Source organism: Saccopteryx leptura, chromosome 1, assembly GCF_036850995.1.
Source record: "Saccopteryx leptura isolate mSacLep1 chromosome 1, mSacLep1_pri_phased_curated, whole genome shotgun sequence".
Lineage (NCBI taxonomy): Eukaryota > Metazoa > Chordata > Mammalia > Chiroptera > Emballonuridae > Saccopteryx > Saccopteryx leptura.
In genome coordinates this window covers 288,916,424-288,943,305 of record NC_089503.1, presented here as the reverse complement: position 1 = coordinate 288,943,305, position 26,882 = coordinate 288,916,424, and the positions used below count along the sequence as shown (strand labels likewise).

The window sequence follows — 26,882 nt, the reverse complement described above, 5'->3', positions numbered from 1 at the left end:
CCCAGCCACTAGGGTGGTGCCTGGCACAAACCTAGGCTCCATATGTACTTGAGACAAGTATAAATCATTTCAAAGGTGCTGTGGGTCTGAGAAGTTATCTATACAGCACTGATGTATTGCTGTGGGGGGGGGGGGTACGGGGGGGGGTACCATCTACTCCCTGGGGAAGAATTTGTTATGCAGTTGCAGAGCCATTGTCCCTTTCTGAAAGGCACACATATAAACACACAATACAACCTCAGGCTGGAAGTTCAAGGATGTTAGTGCTAACTCTGTCATCAACCTGAAGGAAGCTGTTTAACTTAAGTACCACCCAGTCACCTCAATGAAGATTAGTCAAAATATACCAAGGACCAAACAAAAACACAGCATGCCTACTACTGAACACAGATGCAAAGGTGTTCTTTCCCAGCTGCTCGTCCCTAAGGGAACCGTCTTCTCTCCTCTCACTCCTGTGCCTGCAGTCATTAACTAGCACTAATGCACCCTACGGTTGGCTTTGTGTTTACTATGAAGTCCAGTCAATGCAGTAAACACTGCATCCATAAACACTGCCTGAGTGTTTATGTCCCCAAAGCCTAACAAAAACGGTCAATCTCAGACTTATTTAACCACCAAAACTGCTCTTTCTTCAAAATCCCGATGTAGATGGGGGATGGTCCGGGTGAATCACAGAACTACATAGTTTGGAGTGATCTGTGCTATTGTTGAAAAATCGATGACATTTAAAAAGACAAAACATGCTAAGATAAAAAAAAAACATACTCCAGTTATACACCTTTTCCTTTTCAAGGGTAAAATTTTATTTTTGAGGAACTTCATGCTGCACATTTTCAAAGAGAGTCACATAAGAAAGCAAAAATGTTATCATCCCCTCATCCTAGAAATAAATAAGAAGGGCATAAAATTTCTTTTTAAATCATGACACTTGGAAGTTTAGCACCAGCATCCAAAATGAACAGAAAAAAGGGAAAAAAAATCATTTACTATATATTTCAGATTCTTTGATTGGGGTTCTCCCCAAGTGGTATTAATATTTCTTCTTTCAATTCATATTACCAAAACAGTAAAAACCAGGAAAAAAATATAAACCTAGTGGTTGCTAAAACCGGGGAGGTTGCTCTCTTGTCTTCTGTGCGGCAGGAAACACTGGCTGACATCTCCTTTGCACTTTTTGTTTCTGTCAAGAATAATCGTAAACACTCCAATGTATGCATCTTATTCATGAGTCTTCCACTTTATTGCTTGATGTTTCTTTGGCGTTGGTAATGGCATCATGGTCTGCTTTTTGTTTTATTGTTTGAATGGTTATTAATTCTTTAGGTCACCTGGAAAAAATTAAAATCAAACTTATTAAGAGTGGCAAAATGACCAAGAGTTTAAGAATTGAAAAGCAAAAATAATTTGTTTTTCCTATAATTCAAAAAACCAGTAGTTCAAAGGCTCTAAAGGCTATGTTTGTCTTCTCTTGATTTGTAAACTATATATTGATCTAATAGAAACTCTTGTTCATAAAATTTTTTTTTTTTTTTTTTTTTTTTTTTTTTTTTCAGGGACAGAGAGTGAGTCAGAGAGAGGGATAGACAGGGACAGACAGACAGGAACGGAGAGAGATGAGAAGCACCAATCATCAGTTTTTTGTTGCGAGACCTTAGCTGTTCATTGATTGCTTTCTCTATGTGCCTTGACTGCGGGCCTTCAGCAGACTGAGTAACCCCTTGCTCAAGTCAGCGACCTTGGGTCCAAGCTGGTGGGCTTTTTGCTCAAACCAGATGAGCCCGTGCTCAAGCTGGTGACCTTGGGGTCTCGAACCTGGGTCCTCTGCATCCCAGTCCGATGCTCTATCCACTGCGCCACCACCTGGTCAGGCCATAAAATATTTTTATAAACTGTAACAGTAAGTACGTAAGAGTGAAACCACAATAAAGATAATAAGCTCATCTTTATAAGAGGTTATTCTTTACTGCTCCCTATTTAACCACTTCATAGGCGTTATCTCACTAAATCTCTGCAAGGATCTTAGTGGGCGTGTGTTGCCATGGTACCCGCAGCAGACGCCACTGAGGCAGAGGGAAAATGACCTGCCCAGGATCCCCCAGCAAACAAGCAGCAGAGCCCGCACTGGATATACAGACCTCTCAGCTCATACACATCATCCTGCACTGCCTCCAAACAATGCTGCTTATGAAAGGGACAGGGGAGGGAAAACACTAGTTCATTCTACGAATCAGTCTCCAGTTATTAAAATGAGGCCTGGTCAAGCACTTTAAAATTATCAATTTGAGGCCCTGGCCGGTTGGCTCAGCGGTAGAGCGTCGGCCTAGCGTGCGGAGGACCCGGGTTCAATTCCCGGCCAGGGCACATGGGAGAAGCGCCCATTTGCTTCTCCACCCCTCCGCCGCGCTTTCCTCTCTGTCTCTCTCTTCCCCTCCCGCAGCCAAGGCTCCATTGGAGCAGAGATGGCCCGGGCGCTGGGCATGGCTCTGTGGCCTCTGCCTCAGGCGCTAGAGTGGCTCTGGTCGCAATATGGCGACGCCCAGGATGGGCAGAGCATCACCCCCTGGGGGGCAGAGCACCGCCCCTGGTGGGCGTGCCGGGTGGATCCCGGTCGGGTGCATGCGGGAGTCTGTCTGACTGTCTCTCCCTGTTTCCAGCTTCAGAAAAATGAAAAAAAAAAAAAAAAAAAAAAAAAAAAGAAAGTAAAATTATCAATTTGGCCACTAGATGTCACAGATGTAAAACTCACAAAAGTTTTCTTATCTGGTATACCATATTAACAACAGTTAAAATTGTCTATTGGTAGAAAGAATTTAACTCGCATTGACTCTGCCTGAGTGTTTATGTCCCCAAAGCCTAACAAAAACGGTCAATCTCAGACTTATTTAACCACCAAAGCTGCTCTTTCTTCAAAATCCCATTGCAGATGGGGGGATGGTCCAGGTAGATCACAGAACTACACAGTTTGGAGTGATCTGTGCTATTGTTGAAAAATTAATGACATTTAAAAGGAAGTATCAGCTTCAGCCCGGCCACCCACGCCCTTACCTGCTGATGGTGAAGGTGCCTGGGAGCCTGGTGTTACTCAGCACTGCTCTGCTCGGTGGCGGGAGCAGGGTTCTCAGATGGCACTTCACCTGCCTTGGTCTAAGACACAACACCAAACCACAAACCAGAAATGAATCAATTCAGGTAACAGAGGACAGTTCAAGACTAAACAGTCTCAACAGTTGGAGTCTTCTTGCCTATGAAGGTAAGTCACTGTGCAAAAAGTTAACTACTCTCAGGTGTGAGCCCAAAATTAGTACCACAGAAGAATGGTTTCCAAAGAGCAAGTAAACACCACCACTCTCCATAATAAAGTCTGTGACAGGCAAAGACACTCACACACTTAGTCACAGGTGCCTCACTTTCTGTAAGCTCTCACTCCCTACCAGTATGGATCATTCTATCAGAGACTGTTCATTTAGTTAAATTCAAATACTGGGTTTGCATTAAGTGCAAGACATACTCTTTCTATATACATGTGGACCTTAAGTAAAATGTTAACATATTTATAAGTATAAATAAAATATGTGAATATATATTATATGTAACATATATATAGCAAATGTTAAGTGTAAATTATTTATAAATAATATTTTACATAAACTGTTACATATAAAGATATGTATCTTTACATATAAGTGTCAGTAATTGGACTATAAAATCACTCTTAGAAAAGAATACCAAAGTCTGACATGATTAAGGACAATCTGGCAATAGCCCCTCTGGCTGGCTGGAGTCACCTCTTTGCCATCTTGTGAAGGAGCATTAGGAGGACGTGGGCGGCGCCGGTAGTTGTACGGGCGCCGGTACCCACGGAGAGCAGACGGCTGGTTGGGACCATTGGCTGCTTGTTGATTCTCTTTATCTTCAGCCTCTCCCACAGCTGGGGCAGGTCGTGGGCGAGGAGGTCCCCTACAACACAAAGTACAGAACAATAAGAGAAAAAGTGCAACAAGTCAGGGGGGTCCTCAAGAGCATAGTTTTGGTGGAAGAAAGCCCTGTTTTTCCACCATTTCCCCCCTTCATGTGAATACTTATTTGTAGTAAATAGACACATACTGACACATGCTATGTTCCTACCAGCCACTCTGACAGGCACCAGGGATAGGAAAACGAAAGAAGAAGAGTGGTCTGGGATCTGCCCTCCATGAACAAAGCTCAGTGGGGACAGAGCTCAAGAGGATTAAACATGGGAGGAAAACCACCACCACTCACTCTGTGCCAGAGCCTGTGCTGGGTGTTTGCAGCGGTCTCTGAGTTCGATGTATAGTGTGAAAAAGAAGAGGTGTACAAAAAACAAGTACTTGTCTGAATTATATGGTACTGCTGCTTTTATAGGTCAGAAAAGGCAACTGGCCTGACCTGTGGTGGTGCAGTGGATAAAGCGTCAACCTGGAAACACTGAGGTTGCTGGTTCAAAACCCTGGGCTTGCCTAGTCAAGGCACATATGGGAGTTGATGCTTCCTGCTCCTCCCCCTTCTCTCTCTCTCTCACTCTCTCTCCCCTCTCTATAATGAATAAATTAAAAAAAAAAAATCTTAAAAAAAAAAAAAAGAAAAGGCAACTGTAACTTTGCCAAGATCACACAGCTAGGAATCGACAGAGCTGGGATTCACAAACTGTCCTGTTTTTCCACCATTTCAAACTGACTCCTCAGTTTTCCTTAAGACATTTCTAGGAAGTCTCTTTTATTTGAAAGTCCTTAGTAATTATGTCTAAAACTGGAAGGAATCCTATGAGAAAAAAGGATGCAGAGTGGTACAATAATCCCTTCCCCAAATAATACACTTAGCCTGCTTTCAATAAACCCATATTGCCAAACTTCAACGTGGTGTAAATATCACTCAGGAATGAAGTTTCCTCACTTACCTCAAGGACAGGGTAAATAAACAGGAAGGCTTATAGTATAAAAAGCTGAAAAAGGACCTTAGGGGTCTAGCTTAATTTGCAGTCTTCACAGAGATAAAGCACAAATAAAATAACCCATCCATTCATATTAACATCATGGGTAGTAATAATACTATTTATTGAGCACTTACTATACCAGCCACCATTATACATTTAAACGTACCAACCACCATGGAATATTCCTAATGTCCTGGTGCCTAAGTCTTAGAGAGCTCACAAACTAGCCAAACGAGTTACAGCTGTTAAGTGCAAGGCAGGAATTTAAGCAGCCAGTTTGCTCTATAGCCTGATCTAAACCTCGCGCTGGATCGGCTCGGTTAACACAACAGGCTGCATCCCAAACCCTCTGCCACTCAGTCAGCCGCCACTCGCAACGCTGCCGTGGAATCAATCACCGTCTGCTCATTTCACTAAATATAATAAAAATAACTATTAACTTATAGCATGTGAAAATTATCAAATACAAATAATGCTTTGGTAGAGATAACTAAAAACTCTAATTGTTTAATTAGAACTGATTAATATGGGGGAAATGTCAGCCACCTGAACACATATACTTTAGAATTTGCCCCGAACTTTGCCATGTAATCAAAGCAGCCACCTCTTCTATTTCATAATAAAGCCACAAAACATACCCATGATCATCCTCATTCATTCCACTCTCACTCACAGGTCCTTCAGAGGCCCCAAGTGAGTGGGAAAGTGTTACATACCTACGGTACCTTGGGCGGTAAGTTGGATTTCGATGAACTGGCCCCTGAAGCTGCGCTCCGTCTGGGACGCCATCCTTCATCTCTCCAATCTCACCGGCCTAGAGGACGGGAATAGGGCTGAAAATGAGTGTCATGGAGCACACAGTTGCATTCATGGCTTTTTTGAAAAATAAAAATAAAGTTCTCAACTATAACAGTGAACTATTTTCTGAGTAGGTCTTTGTGAATGATAGAAAAGGAAGAATAACTCGCTCTTACTAAAAGAGTCTTCTGCCCCATTCCAGAGCAAACAATTTTATTTCATAGTATTAATTTAACATTCTGAAGTGTTCCATTCATCTCTTGAAAGAAAACCTACAGTGTAAAAAGAAATGCACTGTTATACTTACTACCTTTGAGCAATGAGAATCTCTTCAAACTCAGACCCACTAATTCTACAAATCGGGTGTCCCTTTAATATCACTAACGGTTTCCACATTCAAAGCCTCTCCCATGTCTCTTAAACATGCCTTCACTTCTGATTTCTTCCTTGTCTCTATTTGCACTATTTATTTTAGTATAATATTTTAAAAAATAAAATACACTTTCTCACTGAAAAATTTAAGTAGGGAGAATAGAAAATTTTAATGTAGAACAGCCAGGGGAAGAAAAAAATAACTAAAAACTAAAGAAAAACAAAACAAAAACCATCAATAACCTCTGAAATTTATTACAATATAGCCAGGTCTCAACCTCCTTTTTTTCCCATCAAGACTAACATCCCTTCCTTCTCTATATTTCACGAAGAGGCAATCAAAAAAATTTGCTACACTCTTTCAGTAAAAAACCTTCCAAGTTATCTACATTTGTATTTATTTTCTTCTTTCTCCATAACTGGGTAAGTGGTCCAAGATCGTATCTAAAGCCAGTCCCTTCTCTCCTGCCTGCTAGGAAACATTTAACTCTTTATCCCTCTTTCATTGTGTATTTTCTCCCTATTCTACTCCATTTCCACCCAGGCAATATAAACATGCTGAAGTAGCACCCATCTAGTCCTCGGACCCCATTCAAGTCTCACCAACAATGTTCTTCACAGTGTAAAGACCCACTTAGAACCACGCACTGAATTTACTTGTCTCTCTTTCTGATGCAATCCTTCAATCACTACTTGGTTTCCGTGACCGTGACACTTTTCCAGATTACAGGCCAGGTATTTTGTACACTGCTCATTTGTGTGGGTGGCATTTCCCATACTTTAGTTTATGCATGGACGGCAGGAAAGCCACAGAAGTGACACCACTTTCTTTCCGATGCACCTGTCAGACGGAGTATAACTCACTTTTTACCCCCGCTGACAGTGCTTAGGTTGAGCAGTAGTTACGGTGATATCTACCAAGGCTCCTATGCTACAAGTTTTCTCTTTTCATCTCTGTAATTAAGGAGGATTTTGTGAAGAAGTACTTTCAGAGTCTGTAAATATTTCACCCTTCATCAAATTCTCAATATACTTATTTATTTATATCTGTACAGACTCATGTTTCTCTATTTTATTCAATGAGTTATAATCTGTTACTATCATTACTGGCCAATGGGAACCTAGTCAAGCTGTCTCATGTCCTTTTGACATGTCTCCAACATTCTTTGAGTACTTCCTTACTTTCTGGCACAACAAGATGTTCCAGGGTCATATTGTACTTTCTCTGGCCCAGGTCTGAAATCAGCCATTTCTCCAAAGGAGCTTCCTTTTATTGGAGAATGGTATTTAGAAAGTTTAATGCTCAAGGTGTCACTGATTTCAGTAAATAGCAATGAGAAAAACACACACACAAATATGAAAGCACATACATACACTATAAATTACACACATATAAATGTGTATGGGAGAGACAGTGAGTGTGTATGGCATTTGATCTGCCCATCTAATGGTATTATAAGTTGTTGGTGTGGGAAGGGGTCAGGGAAACCAGGACAGAACTCAATGTAGAAACAAAGTCAAATCAAACCAAAACCTTGCCCTAACCTCATATCCTCCTCCAGGTGCTGCCCCATTTCTCTGAGCTCCTTTACAGATATATCTACTAAAGGAAACCCATCACCACCACATAAACATCCTCAAGGAGAAGAAAATAATCTATTCTTCCTCCCTCCTGAATTCATCTAATCAGATTGTGATCCTCACCATACCACTAACCTCCAAGTTACCACACCCAGTAATCAACTCTCAACCTAACTTCCTCTGCTTTTAGGCAACATTTAACACAGCAATTCCTTCATGAAATACATTTTTTTCTATCTGCTCCTTCTCACTGTCATTTGCTAGACTCCTCATCTTCCTAATTTTTAATTGTTGGTATGCCCAGGTCAGTTCCAGAATCAATTTTCTACCCACACTCATTTTAGAGTCAATCTCATGCCGTACCCTGTCTTTCCGTGTCTATGTCTCCAAAGCTGTATCTACTGCTCACTTCTCTCGCTCGGGTTTCCTTCAGCCTTGGTACTGGCCAATCCCTCTGCCATGCACGCCATTCCCAGCAGCGACAACTCGCTCCCCTGCTTCCTTAGGTTTCTTCTCAAATACAGTACCAAAGACTCTGCCAACCACCTTATCTAAGATGACACCTTAACTTAAGCCACTTGCTACGTCTTGACTGACTCAGCTTTATTTATTTATTTGTTTCTTTATTTATTTAGCCTACCTGACATCTCCACTTGGAGGTAAAATTTAATGCGGGGAACAGACCTCTAAATTATTTCCACCTCTCTCCTAAACCTAATCTTGCTTCAGTTTTCCTGTATTTGTTGAAATTAAAGACCACAGAGGTACCCTTTACTCCTCACATCACACACACACCTCAGCATTAAATGCTGACTCTTCTATGATGAAAACACTTCTTGAATCCAACCACTTGTCACACTGCCCCCGAGGGCACTCTAGTCCACACCATGATGTCTCTCCACAGGGAAATTATAGTAGCTGATCTTCCTCCTTGTTGCCTCCTGGGATCCAGCCTTTAAAAACAGTCCAATGACCTCTTAAATATGTTTCTTCCCTGCTTTGAGTTCTTTACTAGCTTCTTATCACATTTAGAGTAGGTCGACAGTCCCAGGCATTTTTGGTCTACTCTAAGGTATCACCGTAATCTCATCTCCTGGCTCTTTGCTCTCCACTCATTCCACCCCAACCATATATGCTTCCTTTTAGTTCTATGAACAAGCAAAGATGCTTCTTTCTCAAAAATTTTGACTAGGGGAAAAAAACAAACAAACAAGACAAAACAAAACCCACACCCAGAAACAACAATTAACAGTTACAGAAGACGAGAGTTTACTAGAATGACAGAATGGGAACACAATGGGCAGACAGATTAAAACTCTACCACTTCTTGCCCATGTCACCGTAGGTAAAAGGTGCTAACTTTTTCAAATACTCATCTCTTTATTTGTAACAACAACAGTATGGAACCATTACCAACTTCAGAAAGCTGTAGGGAAGACTGAGAAAAATTAATTTCAAATGTCAACCACTTGGCAGATGCCAAGCAATGTTAGTCCCTCCTCTATCATTTTTTTCTCAAAGACTACAAATAGTATTAGCTCAGTAACCAATTCTACTTCATTTTCAAACACACAGAATCATTATCTTTAAAAATTGTCACTAACCATACTTTATTATGCCCTTGGTACAGAAGGGAAATACTCTTGGCCTGTATATATTTTTTTCTGTTGGGTCCAATAAATTTAAAAGCTTTATATACAATAGAAAATGTTGGAAAGATTCAGAATTCTCACTTGGTTAGGTTAAGTAGATCTCTAACTCAGTGAATATCCCAGCACAGTATGTATTAAAAGATTCTAAGGAAAACAGTTGAAGGAGTCTAATACAGCTTCTACTTCAGGTATGAAATGGGTAAGGAAACCAGCCCAAGGAAGCCCCGGCCAGGAGCATCATCCTGATACGCCAAGGTTGTGGGTTCATTCCATGGTCAGGCACATACAAAAATCAACCAATGAATGTGTAAGGAAGTGGAACAAATCAATGTTTCTCTTTCTCTCTCCCTTCCTCTCTCTCTTTAAAAAAACCCCACAATATTATTAAAAAAAAAAAAAAAATCCAGCCCAAGTTAAAGCAGCTATGTGCAGTTAGCAGAGTAAGCGCGTATTTTTAAAATTAGTTTACAACCAGCTTCTGCAAATGATCTACATGGTACTTAAGAATCACTTTGCTCTCAACCTTCAAGTCCTAAGATGAAATATACTTTATTTCAAACAGTACAAAAAAGAATCATGTTCTCAAAAAAGATGACATGTGTATATTAAATACTAAAAACGATTATTTCCAGAAGGTACTAACACACTAAAAATAAACGTGCATCACAATCTCACTGACTCTTCCTGTCCTCATTTCCTAGAAGCCCAAAGTGCTGCCCTAAAGAAATCTACCATGCCTCATGTACTCAATCCCTCCATATACGTAAGTCTACTTGTTATTTTTAGCACATTTGTCAGAAACAGCTGTTAAAGAGTGGAAGGGAAAAAACAAGAAGCAATGTAGAAAGAACACAGTCATGCATGATGGGATAGGAGAAGGATAGTGGAGAACAGACTGAACATAATGTTCAGTCAAAACACTTAAGTGGAAAAACAACCCAAGGACACTAAGAGGAAAAATTTTTAACTAGTGATAACAAAAATGGTGTCCTATCCTAAATTTTCCAAGTTTCCACGAACTACAAAGTTGGTATAAAGCTTATTAATTACAGGTCAAGTTCATCACAGCTGTATCAATATTTTGTGGTTAAAAAAAAAAAGAAAAAAAGAAGACTTAATAATCAACAATATCCACTCTTTGGTAGGGTTCCTTAACACCGTCTCATCTTTACAGGTGTCAGCTATTCTAAGACACTGCACTAACGTCTTTGTCTTTGATTTAATCATTGTAAACCCATGTTGGAAGCACGTTATTACTGCCACTTAATGGATGAACAAGTTAATCTCTCTATAGTTCAGTTTTCTCTAGAGCTCACAAATAATGACTAGCAGAGACAAGTTTCAAATCAAGGCCTGTATGACTTCAGAGTTTAAGCTCTTACACATACCATCTGTCTCTCTACTTTTACTCTTCCACAAACTAGAAACTGTACCCTGTCACCAGGGTCCCCAATTACAGGCATGGCCCACGTGGTTGTGCTTTTAGAAATGTTACTAGAATAAAGCTGACTAAAGGCCTTGCCGTAGCTTTTGTAGCACTGGGAAGCGACAAGCAAGGTTTTGTTTCCGGCAGCTGGTGTTGGAGGAGGAGGAGGAGGAAGAGGAGGCAGAGGAAGGACGGAGGGGTGAGGATTGCTGAAGAGAAGTCCCGGTGCAATTTTACCTGCGTTCTGTTGGGATGGGAAAAGACCCGTGAGCGACGGTCAAAGGTCTGTCCCACGTGGTAAGGCGGGAAACGCCGCCGGTACTGAGGGCGGTACTGTGGGCGGTACTGAGGGCGGTACTGGGGGCGGCGCGGCTGACTCCGGGCCCCAGAGTACGGCCCATCAGTGGCAGGGGGGTCAAATCCTTCACTGCTGCCGCTCCCTTCCTCCTCCTCCTCCCCAGCGTACTAGCGAAGCAAAGAAACAGAGATTCAGAAGAAGTTTCAGCAAGGAAAGAACCAAAGAATACCATTTAGGATGAATATCACCAAAAGAAAAATATCTCCCCAAAAGGAATAATTCTTTTTTATACAGACAAAATGCATTTAACCCAGATCATCATGTGACTACCTGGGATAAACTACATTAAGATTAAAGTACATAGATCTATGCAGATAAAATACCAAGAAGCAGAAAAGCAAAAGCAATCAATCTATAATACTCTTAACAGTCATCTGATTAAGACTGATGAATATCAGTTGACCAACCACCTAAAAAACATCTACAATGTTTATAATATTTAGCTTCGTCAAATGTGTGTCTCCCAACATTCGCCATCCACTAGGGCAAAGTCAGGGAGGGCAGTTAAGAAAAAAATATATTTTGTAGTGTTATCAACAGTTTTTTCTACATAGTATACTTCCTGCAGCTGTTCTTAAAGTATGGACAGGGTCTTCGAAATCCTTTGGGGGGTTAGCAAGGTCAAACTATTCTCATAATGCTATGAGGATGCTATTTGCCTGTTCCCATCTCATCATCTCATGAGTGTGTGGTGGGGCCGCCCAGGGCTAGGAGGACATGGGGTCTCTCAGCAGACTGAACGCAGGAATCATGAATCCAGCTGTCTTCTATTAAACCAAACGTCAGAGTTTGTAAAACTATCAAGCAACACCACTCTTCTCACTCAATTAAATAATTTTTATAAAAATGCTATTTATATTTACATGTAATAAGTTTATTTTACATCAATTGAACATTTTTTCAAACCTCTGCTTTAATTTCTAATATAATAAATTGTAATAGATATAAACATACATAAACAAAGACTCTGGGATTCTCAATAATATTTGGGCATATAAGTAGGTCCAAAAACCAAAAAGTTTTAAGAACCACTGACTTATGGCATGATTTGCTTTATACTTTAGGAATAAAATACACTTTAACAGATGATAATAAGTAATATAGTAATAAGTAATATTTAGGTACAGGTAGTTTCTAAATGTAGGCTTACTAACAAAAGGAATTATTGGCTCATTTTATATTTTTCCCTGTGTTTAAACTACCATATTATATACTACCATTTTACATTTAAAAATAAAAACAGACCAAAAAAAAATTTTTAAATAAAAACAAACAGCCAAATATCCCTCAAAGAATGTATTTCAAACTTTACTTTAAAGGGGATACACAAATGAGAAAAGTAGCCTCTTAAAGGAAGCATCTATAGTTATTAAAAATAAATTAATTAGCCTGACCTGGCAGTGACACAGTGGATAGAGCACTGGCCTGGGACACAGAGGACCCAGGTTCAAAAACCCCAGGTCGCCACCTTCAGCACAGGGTTGCTAGCTCAGCTGTAGCCCTCGGGGTCAGACACATACAACAAAGCAATCAATGAACTCAAGTGCGGCACCAAAGAACTGATGCTTCTCATCTCTCTCCCTTCCTGTCTGTCTGTCTGTACTTGTCCCTTTCTATGTCTGTCTCTCTCTTGTTAAAATAGTAAAAAATTAAAAAAATAATTAATTAAAAATTAACAAAATAGCCTATTTCTTTTGGAGGGGCAGGATATTTAAGATCTAGAACACTGAGATCAAGCACACATGGGCAAGTAAATTCCCCGAAAGAGCTCAACGCAGCATGAGCGAGTCTAACTGCAGACAAATCCAGCCATTCTATACTTCGTAAAACCTGCACTAAATATTATATACTCCAATGTTCACAAAAATAATAATGTGAGACTTCATCAACTGGTTTTCTTTGTAGCCTGTTCTGTACCTTTCTGAGTGGTACACAGCCAAATCTTTCTTTTTTACAAAATAAGACTAATGGCAGCACCACTGCCACACATTCTCTGTAAGGACTTACAAACATTACAACAGAAAACCTTCATTTACATATACTCTCAGAATTTTGACATTTCTAAGTATCTTTTACAGGCATGACTTTACTATTTCCAGCCGAAAAAAGTCTTTAAAGGGAAAGTCTTCACTAAAGGTTTTCTACCACTTTTACTTCTGAATTAACCTAGGAATACAAATAAGCACTACCAGAATTCTCTCTGAATCTGACGAAGTTGAGTTAACCTGACATAGTAAATGCTATAGTAGCTCAGTCCTGCCTCCACCCCCCTGCACAGTTTATTATTAAAAATCAAACAGATTAAGTAAAATATGGGTAAGAAAACAAGATGTCATAAGCAATCTGATAAAAATCAATTTGGACAGGGTGTGAAGATGACAGACTGGAGAGAGAAAACTTTTTTTTTTTTAAGTGAGAGAGATGGGGAGGGGGGATAGATAGGGACAGAGAGGAAGGAAGATGAGAAGCATCAGTTCTTCACTGCAGCACTTTAGTTGTTCATTGATTGTTTTCTCATTAGTGCCTTGACTAGGCAGGGCTCCAGCTGAGCCAGTGACCCCTTGCTCAAGCCAATGAGTGACCCCTTGCTCAAGTCAATGATCTTGGGCTCAAGCTGGTGAGCCTGCACTCAAGCCAGATGAGCCTGCAATCAAGCCAAGGACTCGGGGTTTCGAACCTGGGTCCTCTGCATCCTAGGCCAATGCTCTATCCACTGTGTCACCGCCTGGTCAGGAAAGAAAGCATTCTGCTAAGCAAAAAGGTGTAAATCTATCAAAGTGTGGAGATAAATCACTCTCAATCTGCAGGTATTATTTAAAAAGTTTTCCCTGGATGACTGACATAGCCACAACCCTGTGCTCACAAAGCATTTTGAGTTTTAGTCTATGGTGCCAATTCCAGGTACTAATTCTAGAAACATCAAAAGTCACTCTAATTTTTGAATTGTCATGACCACAAATGAATGGGATTCTTTTTTGGGTGCTTTGAGAGTATTTCTATTGAGTCTCCTAAGAAAGCTCTAGCCAGACTTGGTTGCAAACCCTCTCACCTAGATTGGTACCAATCTAAAGAACTAAAAAATCTAGAAAATTACTAGGTCTTTACTTTAAAATAAATGCAATGCTAAATAAAATAGCCATTTACTTGAGCTAAATTTAACATTTCTGTGGCCAGCACTGTTTATTGCCTAATCCCAAGCTATTGCCCATTCTTCCCGGCCAAACATGGATTTTCTTAGAGGTCAACAGTACCAAATGCCAAGGGATGACCAAGTCTTATCATGTAAATGACACTCTCCTTTACCAGTGAACACCCTAAGTCTAGGTTCTGGCCAGGTAAAAGAACCCAATGAAGAGAATGCCTTTTTGACAAACTTGGCATAGCCTACCTTAATTAAATTTTCTTGTTACAAGATAATTAAATGTCTGTTACTTGTAGCCAAGTACATACAAACTAAAAACTGATACAACTTTTCAAAGGCAAATCTCTAATGAAACCATTGGTTGTGAATAAATTCTGGGCACTAAAAATTCCCCATTAGAAAAAAAGATTATTTTGTGTCTCTAGAAAAAGATACAGTATTTATCCACTCTAAGTATATACACTTAATTTTAGATGTAAACATTTTTTCAATCACTGATTAGGAAGAGAGACCAACATACATTACGGGGAGGCCCACGGCGTCTGCCGTAGTAGCCGCGTCTGTAACGGCGCCGATCAGCAGCGTAACGGCTCCCTTCCACGGGAACTCCATCTGGGCCAGTCACATTGGCTGCTTCAGCACCCTGCGATAGAAAGTAAGATAGCTGCAAAATTTAAAAGAAGCTAACCCCCCAACACACACACACACAAAAAACCCCCACGTTAGCTGGAGTGTTAAGGAGACCGGCCTAACATACTAACAATTCCTATAGTTAGACCCTAAAGATATACCCAAGTTTTAACACAGTAAGCAAAGGTATTTGTTGTCCTGATTGAAATGTATACAGCTTGCTGCTCATTCAGCCTAAACTCTGCTTTCTTGTTTGGTCATACTAAGTTCAAGTTATGTTCTTTAAAGAACATAAACTGGTAAATATAATATAACTGTAAAAGAAGTCATGCTAGGTTCTCTGCTCCTCCTGTTAAGACAAGCAGCGTGTCTCCCTGCACAGTGCCACCTGCAACCCTGGACTGAACGGATTTGGTCATAGTGGGTACCTGGTCACCACCGCTGCTTTTAACACTGGCAAAGTGGATATTGTTCCCCATCAATGACCCCTTCATTGACCGCAACTACTTGGTCTACGTGTTCCAGTATGATTCTACTCATGGCAAGTTCAAAGGCAGAGTCAAGGCTTCAATGGGAAGCTTGTCATCAGTGAAAAGTCTACCTCCATCTTCCGGGAGTGAAATCCCGCAACAAATGGGGTGGTGTTGGTGTTGAATAAGTTACAGAGTCCACTGGTGTCTTCACTACCTTGGAGAAGGCTGGGGCTCACCTGAAGAGTGGAGCCAAGATGGTCATCATCTCTGCTCCTTCTGCAGATGCCCCCATGTTTGTGAGGGTGTAAATCACAAGTATGATAACTCCCTCAAGATTCTTAACCACCAACTGCTTGGCGCCCTGGCCAAGGTCATCCATGACAACTTTGGCATCACAGAGGGACTCATGACCACAGTCCATGCCATCACTGCCACCCAGAAGACTGTGGATGGCCCCACCCAAGAAGCTGTGGCATAATAACCAAAAGGCTTCCCAGAACATCATCCCTGCTGGCACTGCAACAGTTGTGGTCAAGGTCATTCTTGAGCTGAATGGGAAGCTCACTGGCATGGCCTTCCATGTCCCCATCCCCAATGTTCCCACCCTTGGAGGGCATCCTGGGCTACACTGAGGACCAGGTTGTCTCTTGTGACTTTAATAGCAACACTAGCTTTGATGCTGGGGCTGGCACTGTCCTCAGTGACCACTCTGACAAGCTCATTTCCTGGTATGACAATGAATTTGGTTATAGCAACAGGGTAGTGGACCTTATGGTCCACATGGCCTCCAAGGAGTAAGAGCCGCCTGGACCACCAACCCCAGCAAGAGGAAGAGAGGCCCTCAGCTGCTGGGGAGTCCTTGCCCCAGATCGCTCCCCCAATAATCTCCTGACCAGCAGTTTCCATCCCAGACCCCCTGAAGAAGGGGAGGAGCTTAAGGAGCCCTACCTTGTCATGTACCATCAAAAAAGTTCACTGTACCCAGCCAAGAAAGAAGAAAAAGTAATGCTAGACCAGAAAAAATATTCCTCAGTGGAAAATAACTGAGATAATGGTATTTTCCTAGAAAATGTTGAAACCTATGTTACTTTAAGAGGAACCAAGAGAATCCCTAGTCATGGGCTCATGTGGCTCCGTGCAGCAATGGCCGAGAGTAAAACCTGGCAGCAACAGGAACGAAGGGTCCTTGAATTTAGAAGAGTTTCCACACATGTAGCCCCTCTTTAGACCTTCCTATTATCCTCAGAACAGGCTTAGTGTTCTTATTCTCATATGGACAATGAATAAAATAATGCTTTATAAAAAAATTCAGACAAAGACTCAAAAGAGTATTATTTCACCCTCTGTATCAATTTGTAGAACCCCAAGTTCTGAAAACATACAAAGACATAAAATTAACCTGACAAAACAAAATATCAGAGATCGTTACAGGCCAGCATTTGCTGGTGGGGGATGTAAGGTGCCAAGAAATTTGCAAGATACCCTGGGTACAGTATCAGTAAAGGCACCGTGTAAATTACTAGAGTAAATGAAGTAAAGTTGGGAACTAAGAATATGGACTATAGAATGGTATGTATGTGTATATATATATGTAGTACATATAATGTAAGTGGAAAAAACACATGTATCGGGGTTGACTAATCATTCATTTGGTTAGTTTATAATTCAGCTGCTGTGATTGCCTGCCATGGTGTTTGTACTATATATATATATATGGTTTTAAAATGTCTTATTTTCCACTATGTGTTTTACTGATAGCTATAATAGCTAAGAACAAAACATAAAAATATTGTTAATATTAGAATTAAATATATAATAGCATTAAAAAAATTCAAAGATACAATTCAAGATGATCAATTAGCTTTATCTGAACAAACTTGTGGGGGTTTTTTTGCTTGTTTGTTTTCTATTATAAACAAAGTTGTTACACAGTCCATCAAGTGCCCTTGGCTTTCCAAAATCCAAGCAAAGAAAAAACACAATGATTATGTTCAACTTGAATTTTTTTTTTTAACTGAGATTAAAACATTCTTCCCTGGCCATGGCTGGTTGGCTCAGTGGTAGAGCATTGGCCTGGCATGTGGATGTCCTAGGTTTGATTTCCTGTCAGGGCACAGAGGAGAAATATCCATCTGCTTCTCTACCCCTCTCCCTCTTGCTTCTTTCTCTCTCCCTCCCCCCCCCCCCCTCCTGCAGCCAAGGCTCAAATGGAGCGAGTTGGCCAACAGTTGCTGAAGACGGCTCCATGGCCTCCACCTTAGGCACTAAGAAGAGCTCAGTTGCTAAGCAACAGAGCAATGCCCCAAATGGATGAAGCACTGCTCCCTAGTGGGCTTGCCAGGTGGATCCTGCTTGGGGCGTATGCAGGAGTCTGTCTTTGCCTTCCCTCCTTTTACTGAATTAAAAAAAAAATTCTTCATTGTGTATTACTTGTATTATTAAAATCCATAGCCTGAAATTTTTATTCACATCAAAGAAGTTAAAATTTTAATCTAGTTATATATTTGGTATCAAAATAAAATGTGATTTTAAATCTTGAGAAATTAAAATGTCCTTTTAAAATAAGTATCAAAGAATATTTATAATGACATCCAATTATCAGAAGTATTTCTACTTAATAGTCACTTCTCCCTGTCATAAAGAATCCAAAGTAACATGGACTCAGGAGGGGCTGAGAGACCATCTGCTGTGCAAGAAAACTAGTAAGTGTCAGCACACTTTGCTACCCAACCACAGCTTCCTCTCACCTTCTCTCCTTCAACCACATCAAACTCCACTGTTTCTCCATCTCCTACGCTGCGCAGGTATTTCCGCGGGTTGTTCTTCTTGATGGCAGTCTGTAAAGAGAAGAGAAAATTCTAAATAAATTATATGTTAATATTGGTAAATTTCATCGCTTTCAAGTTTACTGGGTATACTGAAGAAACTGTTGACCTATCATTACTTTTTTTTTTCCTCTGTATTTTTCTGAAGCTGGAAACAGGGAGAGACAGTCAGACAGACTCCTGCATGCGCCCGACCGGGATCCACTGGGCACGCCCACCAGGGGGCAACGCTCTGCCCACCAGGGGGCGATGCTCTGCCCCTCTGGGGCGTTGCTCTGTTGCAACCAGAGCCACTCTAGCGCCTGGGGCAGAGGCCGAGGAGCCATCCCCAGCGCCCAGGCCATCCTTGCTCCAATGGAGCCTCAGCTGTGGGAGGGGAAGAGAGACACAGAGAGGAAGGAGAGGGGTAGGGGTGGAGAAGCAGATGGGCGCTTCTCCTGTGTGCCCTGGCTGGGAATCGTACCCGGGACTTCTGCACGCCAGGCCGACGCTCTACCACTGAGCCAACCGGCCAGGGCCCCTATCATTACTTTTAAAAATTATCATTCTCCTACTAACCTGAATCTCCAAAACAACAACAAAGAAAAAAATGCTATAAAAACTGTTCTACATTACTTTCTTGATTCATGTTATCCTTCAGAATTTACCTCGGTAGGTGGATTAAAAGTAATATGTAGTTAATCTGTCACATTCCAATCACCCAGTCATGACACTGGATTATTAGTTCCCTCAAACTAGTAATCATCGGAGATTCAGACTGCTGCTCCGTCAGGTGGGGAAAGGGGAATGCCTTTATGAAATTTCATACACACACAAGTATACACTTTCAGTGTTAAAGGTTTCTGTAGACAAGACAAACTGCTAACCTCAAAAGGTATTAAAGAATGGGTGAAAGGGAGGAGGGATGATGAATAGGAAAAAGGAATTAGAAAATGCCAAGGGTATTTCTGATAGAATACACAAAATTACCTCAGGAATCAAAACATCACTGATAATCTGGCTTTTCCCCCACCCCTACCACCCATTTGATGGAGGAGGAAACATGAGGCTAATAAGCTAATAAGTAATGTATCTGAGGTCATATTAAAGATACAGCCTGGGAAGGGAGGTAGATGAGGGAATTCATATCCCTGTACTGAATCTGTCTATTTACTCAATAATTTTCCCATCACACCATACATACATCCCTGACAATACCATATTTCCCATGTATAAGATGCTCCTATGTATAAAATGCACCTCAATTCTGGGGCCCGAAATTTGAAAAAAAAAATGTATTACATAAAGTTATTGAACTCAAGTTTTATTTATCACAAAATTCATACAACTCCTCATCACTGTCAAAACTCCCATCCATTAGCTTGTCCTCATCTGTGTCTGATGTCAAATCACTGTCTTCAACAATGAGCGCAAAAATAAGCGGGAAATGCAAGTTAAAAAAACTACAACCACTGTGTAAGGCACACCTAGTTTTTAGACCCCAAATTTTTCGAAAAAAGGGTGCATCTTATACATGAGGAAATACAGTACTCTAAAAGGTTAATGAAGATGTTATCCTGCATTAAACATCTGCACCTAAATATGTGCTTATGAATAGGCCTTTCTTTTCCAAACCCTAGAAGGGAGCAGAATAATTCCTGCAATGAATTTCCATTTCTTTAGCTGGTATCTCTAAATAGTTAAAGGGGCTCTGAGTGTCTATGGAACTAGGTCAACCTTATTTTATAAAGCGATTAGGCATGTGTAATCCAGCCCTTCCCTCAGTCTGAGTAAGAGGGAGGGGAAAAAAATCAGAATGAGCCAATAGACAGAGACTTAACTCACAGAGGAAAAGGCAGTTCAGGACAGGATATATGCGCACGCAGCCTGAACATTCAGCCATTCCATAGCCAGCCCCTCCCTGCCGGCTCCTTCCCTTTTTCCTGTTGAACTGGGCAGGCCTCAACACAGTGAGGTGACTCACCACAGAGCCTCACACGGGCTGGAATCAGGTCACACACTCACTCACAGGCTAACATAGCAGGCCACCAGTACAGAAACTTGTGAGGTCCTTTTACTCTCGCAGTTACCAAACACAGAGCTCTTGCCCCACAAGGTCTATTCACCTCTTGGTATTATAAGAAACACTTCCTGTTAGTCTGTTATGACTTTAAGTCATTGTACGTGATCAAAAAAGCTACTCAAATTATCTAGCTACAACTGAAATATATCCAGTCAAGCAGAAATATAAACAATAGAAACCACAACTAGAGAGAGTATATTCTTAGATATCACTGTCCCCAGTCACCACATCTTATCCCAACACACGAACTATCCAAACAGAAGGAAACAAAAACACTCACAACCAGAACTTGATAAAGCCCTGGGCTCCATGCTTTCCTATTGCTATACACTGAGCACTACACACATATTTGAGACAATTTATTGAAAACTAAATACACAAAAAGAACAGCAAGGGTAGGTATTTTTTTCTTTTAACCTAATTTGTAAAGGAAGTTCAGCATACATGATAGTACAATAAATAACAGCCAGGCTAATAATGTAAAGAAAGGATGAGATCCTATAGCAGAGAAGCCCATATTTTCCATATTTTCTACATTTGCTTTGAATCTAAGGGGGTATGGATCTTTTGACTGGGCCATGCGCTAACCATGCCTACTTTTAACAAGAGTGAGGACTACCCTGAGAATTGGGAGTTTCCTCATATCTCACATACACAGACCCTACCCCTCTGCTTCACTGTGCTGTTTACTTCAGTTAAAGCTGCTCTTACAGATCTTTAACAAATACCCACCCAAGCAAAAGCCAAATGGGTTCTGGCCAGACTACGGGGAAACTACACAGTCAGAATAGGACACTAACACAGAAACAAGTCTTTTGCTAATGATTCAAAAGCTTTAAACATTAAAAAGCAGTCAAATTGAACATTACTTCATGTCATTCAAAAATAAAAACTGTTTGAAAACAGTTACTATGAAGGGACAGAAGAGCTTATCTACCAATCTTAAAATGTGGAATTGAGCTTTGTTGCCAAAGTAAAACCACAGAAAGAGTTTAGGGTGGAAGAATGATGTACAGGACCACATCTGGAATGGGACAAGAATACATTACCGACACCCCTCTCTTCACGTATAAAATTTAACATTACTCCTCTTACCTGATGTACAAACACATCCTCTTTGGTGTCATTTCTGTTGGAAGACAAAAAAAACACAAAAGGTACTAGGTATGTGGGGGAAAAAAACTTAAAAAGAACAGATGTTTTATGATCCCAAAATTTCAAAACAAAACAAATTTTTGTTTATCCTCTAAACTCAGTTCAAATACCTGAAATCAATCCTCACTGAAAACTTCTAAACCCCAAGATACTTACCTTACTCCGCCTCCACATTACCGCAGCGCTTAGATCCAAGTGTACAGATTCAACACACAGAAATATCCCTTTCCGCTCATCTCTAAGTCACGTGGGATGTAATCAGAGCCCCAGATTTCTCTCCCAGCAAAAGCAAAGCAAGACAGTTAAAAGGACAGGGCACAGCTGTGAACTAGGCTCTCCTTACACTGAAACCAGAAACAGTCCCCCCACCAACACCCTACCCTAACTCCTCCCCTACCCCACCAAAACAGATAAGGAAGAAACTGGAGGGATTTTTTAAAAAAGCATGGGGGGGGGGGGGGCAAAGAAAATGATAATATCTAAGAACATAATATTCCCAACAGCTTGCACATACATTCTCATTCCCAAATTGGTTAGAAGTTACCATGGTTTACAGAAAGTACTACCTACAGTTTCTACACAGGACTTGGACCAGACCTGGGTGATATAGTTCCAGCTCAATTACATTCTAGTTGTGTGACCTGAGGAAAAGGAGCTTAACCAGTCTAAGACTCCATTTCTCCATCTCCGAAATCATGGGTATGCACTGCTCTCCTGATCCCTTCCCATTTCTGATACATCCTCCCCTTTTTTCTTGAGATGACATTTTATAAGTGACTTGTCAGTGTTCTAGAAATGTACTTTAATTACTATTTAATCACCAGTAGGTTAGAAATGAGAATATTTACAGTGCTTATAAATCTTAAAACTTATACAAGTCATTAACAAAGTATAGTAAAGAATTTATAACTACTAAAACATGTAAACATACACATACACGTACCGATTTATAAATCCATATCCATTTCTGACGTTGAACCATTTGACAGTGCCAAGGACTTTGGTGGCTAAAACAGGATTAAGCAGATAAATTAGTAGCTGGCCTACAAAGAGATAAAGCTCATATCACAAAGCCCTGATAGCATTATATACAGCCTAAACATACCTGAGGAAACTATTAAAAGCTTAATTACCAAATATATTAGAAAAATAAAATGGAGCAAGAAAAGATATTATAGGGAAATACTTCTCAGAAGAAATCTGTCTTCCCTGTTTAACTTTTCAGTAAAGTCATAAGATAAAGAGTGGTTGGTTATAAGTCTACTCAATTCTGTAATCATTAAAGCTGAAAAACAAACAAACAAAAATTCTAAAGTTTTAACACTGAAAAATACACTGCTCACAAAAATTAGGGAATACTTTTATCGCTTCATATTCGTTTTGAAATATCCTCTAATTTTTGTGGGCAGTACATTATACATGCAAAAGAAGGGTCAGAACGAAAGAGTGCAGATAGATGAACAAGGTAAATACAAATGACCTTAACACATCGCTTTCACAGGTGGAAATATTGGCAAACTTTACCAAGTGAAGTGGTAGCTCCTTGTTAATAGCTAATCAACAAAGATATCAAGTAACTTGTCTAGTCCCAGATGGGGGTCTATCAGAGGAGTCAAGAGTAATAATAGAACTGATGCTGTTTCAATCAGGTCTGTGCTCACCACTCTGAGAGGTGATGTAACAGGGCTTTTCAAACCACAGCGATGAATTTGGGCTTCTGTTTCATTGTTTACCCTACCCTCTGCAGCTGGTGGGAATCAAACTCAGCATTTTCTATACAACCCCACTTAAACTTGATTATGGTCTCTACTTTCCATCATGAGTAGGATCATTTTTGTACACCAGATTTTAACAGAATATAGGAGAAAACCAACAGTATGCCTATATAACTCATACTTCATAGATTCATAATTATTTTGGCCATCAAGTATGATTTGAGATGACTCCTTTAAATCAGCTCTGAATACCAAATTCAGTACCTCTAGGAAATGCCTATGCCTAAATTTAGAAAATCCATAAAGCAATTATCAAGACTATATAACAGGAAATCTGACCATAGAGTACCTTAAAAAACTTAGTAGAGAATGAAAGTAACAATTAACATTAATCCATGCTGCCTCTCTATGAGACACAAAATTTATAATTTCCAAAGATAAACAATAAGGATTCAGTTTTTTAACTCAAGACTAAAACAGTAATTAGGACTTGCTTAGTTGTGGGCACAGTTGATTCTGAGTACTGCTAGACTGATATGCTTAAGGAAATATTTTAGCTTTCTTTGCAAAAAGAGAAAACTACTCTTGATGCCTCCTAAGTCTTTCACTACTGGCTGAGCAATCTCCAGTTCTGACAGCAAGTAAGGAAGAACTCTCCAATGAAGAGATCAAACCAGTGGAATCTTCAGTTTTAGGCCATTCTAATTAGAGCAGAAGGGCAAAGAAAAAAAAAGTTTTATATCCAAATGTACATAGGAGTGGCTCGTTTTCTGATAAACATGTTTTTAAATCATATATTACTATTTCAAATGATTTGCCATTTGTGCCTCCCTTCATGTGCCCTAATTAATGAACTAGGAAAATATAAAGGAACTGTTTTTGACTCCTTTTCCTGTAAGTTAATGTCTATCACCGTCAAAGGAATAACCTTGATCAGAAAGGCAAGACTATGTAACAGGGGAAGAGATAAAAATGATTTTCAAGTCTAACTTCAATCAGGCTGAAAGTTATTTTTACTCCCCAATGTAGTTTTTTCCCAACAATTTGATATGGTCAAACACATCCATGTAAACTTCTTGCTTTAAGACCATAAGCTCACTTCACATATATTGTACAAAGGGCAAAGGGGAGATAGAGGAAGACAATATGGCTTCCACATTGTTCATCAGAAGGAAAGTGCTGTTCACTCAGGTAAACTATTTTTCCTGGCCTACAGCTATACCTACACTGAAGTTGAAAACCATTGGTAAAAACTAGAATGGGAGGATCCAAACCCTGAATTCCATTTTAGTCAGCACTGTGCCTGGCACATCTTAGGCACCCATGTGTTTTTTTGGCAAAGGGAAGGAGATGGCATAGCACAGTGGACAGAGACAGTGTTGAAATGTCATGTAGAAGGCTGCCCTTCGTTTTGAGAGAGTGGAAAAGTGAAAGACTTCCAGACTCATCACCGAAATGTGGTAGAGGCTTAACAGCAATTGGAGGTTGACAAGATTAACCTTATCTGTTTCCTTCATCTTTATCAACATCTGCTTTAAAATCCAAAGGTTAGTTTAAGGTTAGTTGATCCAAACGTAGAAGGATTAAGTGGAAAACTGCAAAATTCCCTTTATACAACAGAAAAAAATAAAAGGGTCTATCTGAACACCACTTTGGATAACCCAAGGTTGTCTCTCTTGGAACAATTTGCGTTAAGTGTTACAAGAAACACTTGTCAGAAATATCATAGTTCAATATTGACTAGACTTAAGCAACTTTTAGTCCAGCAAAATGAGAGCTATTTTATTTCTTAACCTACAGAGGTTACAGTTAGCATGTTGTTGGCAATAACAGAGGAAAAGATCTGGAAAAAAAAACACCCAAAAAACCAGGCCTCTCAACGTGGGGAACATGGGATCATAACATTCTTCACATTATTCCCTTTTCTTCCTAAAAAAACTGGGAAGGCTCAAAGTTCAACACACCCCACCCAAAAGAATGAAAATTTCTCTTAACCATCCTACACCATCTCTTAACTTTCCTGTCCTAGAGAGTGAGTGAAAGATACAGGCACACACCCCTGAGAAAGCCTGTTCACCACCACCTGAGTTGTAAGCCTGTTTCAGGCCTCACACAGGGCGTTCCTTGAGAGAAGGCTGAAGTATGTGACAAAACCAACAATGAACACAGAAACCCCTCTGATGCTCTACCCCCAAACCAGACCGTCTTATCTGCCTATTTCATTTCCTAAGTTACAAGTTCTAAGATAACGATGTACCGAACAAACGTCATACCCACACTTCCTACAAAGTTTTTCCAGCTGCTGCACCAAGTGCGTTCCCACAGTCCAGGAAAGAAAACGTGTAGCGATTGGTAAACAGTGAAACAGGTTCCTCGCAGCACTGGGCACAGGAAGGGAGGAGGACATGGGACCAAAACCCAAGAGGATTGCAACACCCCTTTCTCAGCATGTAGCCCACAGAAGCATGGCGCCTTTCCCGTGCCTGTGTAGGAAGGGCGTCAGGGACAGACACCTGAGCCTCCCCAGCAAGAAGCCCTTCCACCTTTCCCTTCCCGTCTCTTACTAGCGCCTTGCTCTTCCCCAAAGGAAATCCTCTACCCAACCCAGATCCCAAGCAACGACTCCAAAGTCGCCGTCCCACGTGTCTGTTACTCCCGCCTTACATCCCATCCACCTCCATCCGCACCCGGGGGCCTCCCCCCGATTGCCACTCCTTTTCTCCGGAACGAAGCATTCGCCACTTAGGGAATGTGAGACAGTGACCAAGACTGAGACCCAACTTGCTGGCTCCGGACCAGGAGGGACGCGCACTGGGCAGCAAAAAGCGCAGGGCGCCACGCGCTCACCTGGGAGCGTCTGCAGGACCCCAGGGCTGCAGCCACCGGCGCTGGGGCCCCGACGTCCCCGGGGACCCCGTACGCCGCTCCCCTCCCCAAGGGGAAGTGCAGCTGGAGATGCCCACACGTGCTCCGCGGCCGGCTGCCGCCCGCGCCCGCCCCTACGCTCCCGGGCCTGACTCACCGAGAACTTTTTTCTCCGCGTCTTCACTGCCGGCGGGGGCTGAAGAGGCAGGGGCCGCGGGGCCTGTGGGCGCGGGGCCCGCGTCCCCGCCGGGATTCCCTGCGGCGAGGGCAGCGGCCTGGGGTGCGCCGCTGCCCGCCGGGCTCTTGGGCGCGGGGTCCGGGGGCACCGCGGCGGCCGCCTCCGCCGGAGCCTGCGGGAGGGTGGTGGTGGTGGTGGCCTCGCCCGCCTCGCTCATGCCGCCTCCTTTGCTCTCACTCGGGCACCTCGGTGGCGGTTGGTCGGCGGTTAGCGCGGCTGGTGGTCGCGGCGGCCGGGCTCGCTCTCGGGAAGGCCGGTGCGGATCTCGCGGCGCGGGCGGCGGCGGCCGGGGTGGGGTCTCGCGGCGGAGGCGGCTCGAGCTCTCGGGCTGCGCGCTCGCTCTTGGGCTCCTCGCTCGATCTTACTGCCCCAAAAATGGCCCCGCACAAGTTTTTCTAGGCGGCGCACGGGCCGGGGAGGGAAGGGCGGGCGAGGGAAGAGGGTGGGGAAAGTTGGCTTCGGAGTTGGGCACCGACTCTTATTAGCATTTAAAGGCGCCTGGTGCCCTTTCCACTTCACCCATCGCTGGACCGGGAGCGCAGGGCTGAGGTGGAGAGTAAAGGAAGGCAAGGGTAAGTCTGGCTTTGCACTGCACCCCGGAGCTTTCTGAGAAGTCCACTCTGCTGTCCCTTTGTTGGG

At 41.7% G+C, this 26,882-nt stretch overlaps 1 protein-coding gene across 2 annotated transcripts; it reads right to left on the bottom strand.

Annotated features, from left to right (window-relative positions):
• Window positions 1-779: 779 nt before the first annotated feature.
• On the bottom strand, window positions 780-26,618 carry YBX3 (Y-box binding protein 3). Of its 2 annotated transcripts, XM_066355617.1 has the most exons (10): window positions 26,163-26,618; window positions 22,369-22,432; window positions 21,366-21,399; window positions 18,131-18,220; window positions 14,801-14,923; window positions 11,018-11,245; window positions 5,668-5,765; window positions 3,786-3,957; window positions 3,046-3,144; window positions 780-1,328 (listed from the first exon to the last, which is right to left on the bottom strand). In XM_066355617.1, the coding sequence occupies exons 1-9, from the start codon at window positions 26,398-26,400 to the stop codon at window positions 3,079-3,081; spliced, it is 1,113 nt and encodes a 370-aa protein (XP_066211714.1). In that variant the 5' UTR covers window positions 26,401-26,618; the 3' UTR covers window positions 780-1,328; window positions 3,046-3,078. The 2 variants fall into 2 exon arrangements, with proteins under 2 accessions (XP_066211714.1, XP_066211722.1); XM_066355625.1 differs by lacking the exon at window positions 11,018-11,245 and having other exon boundaries at window positions 26,163-26,615.
• Between the last annotated feature and the right edge of the window lie 264 nt (window positions 26,619-26,882).

Bases quoted from the DNA above. Each gene is read 5' to 3' on its own strand.
- YBX3 (XM_066355617.1), bottom strand. From the start codon at position 26,400: ATGAGCGAGGCGGGCGAGGCCACCACCACCACCACCCTCCCGCAGGCT. The intron at 21,400-22,368 runs GTACGTGTATGT...GTCTTCCAACAG, and splicing joins GGATATGGATTTATAAATCG to AAATGACACCAAAGAGGATG. The intron at 11,246-14,800 runs GTATGTTGGTCT...TTGCTTCGCTAG, and splicing joins GCCGTGGGCCTCCCCGTAAT to TACGCTGGGGAGGAGGAGGA.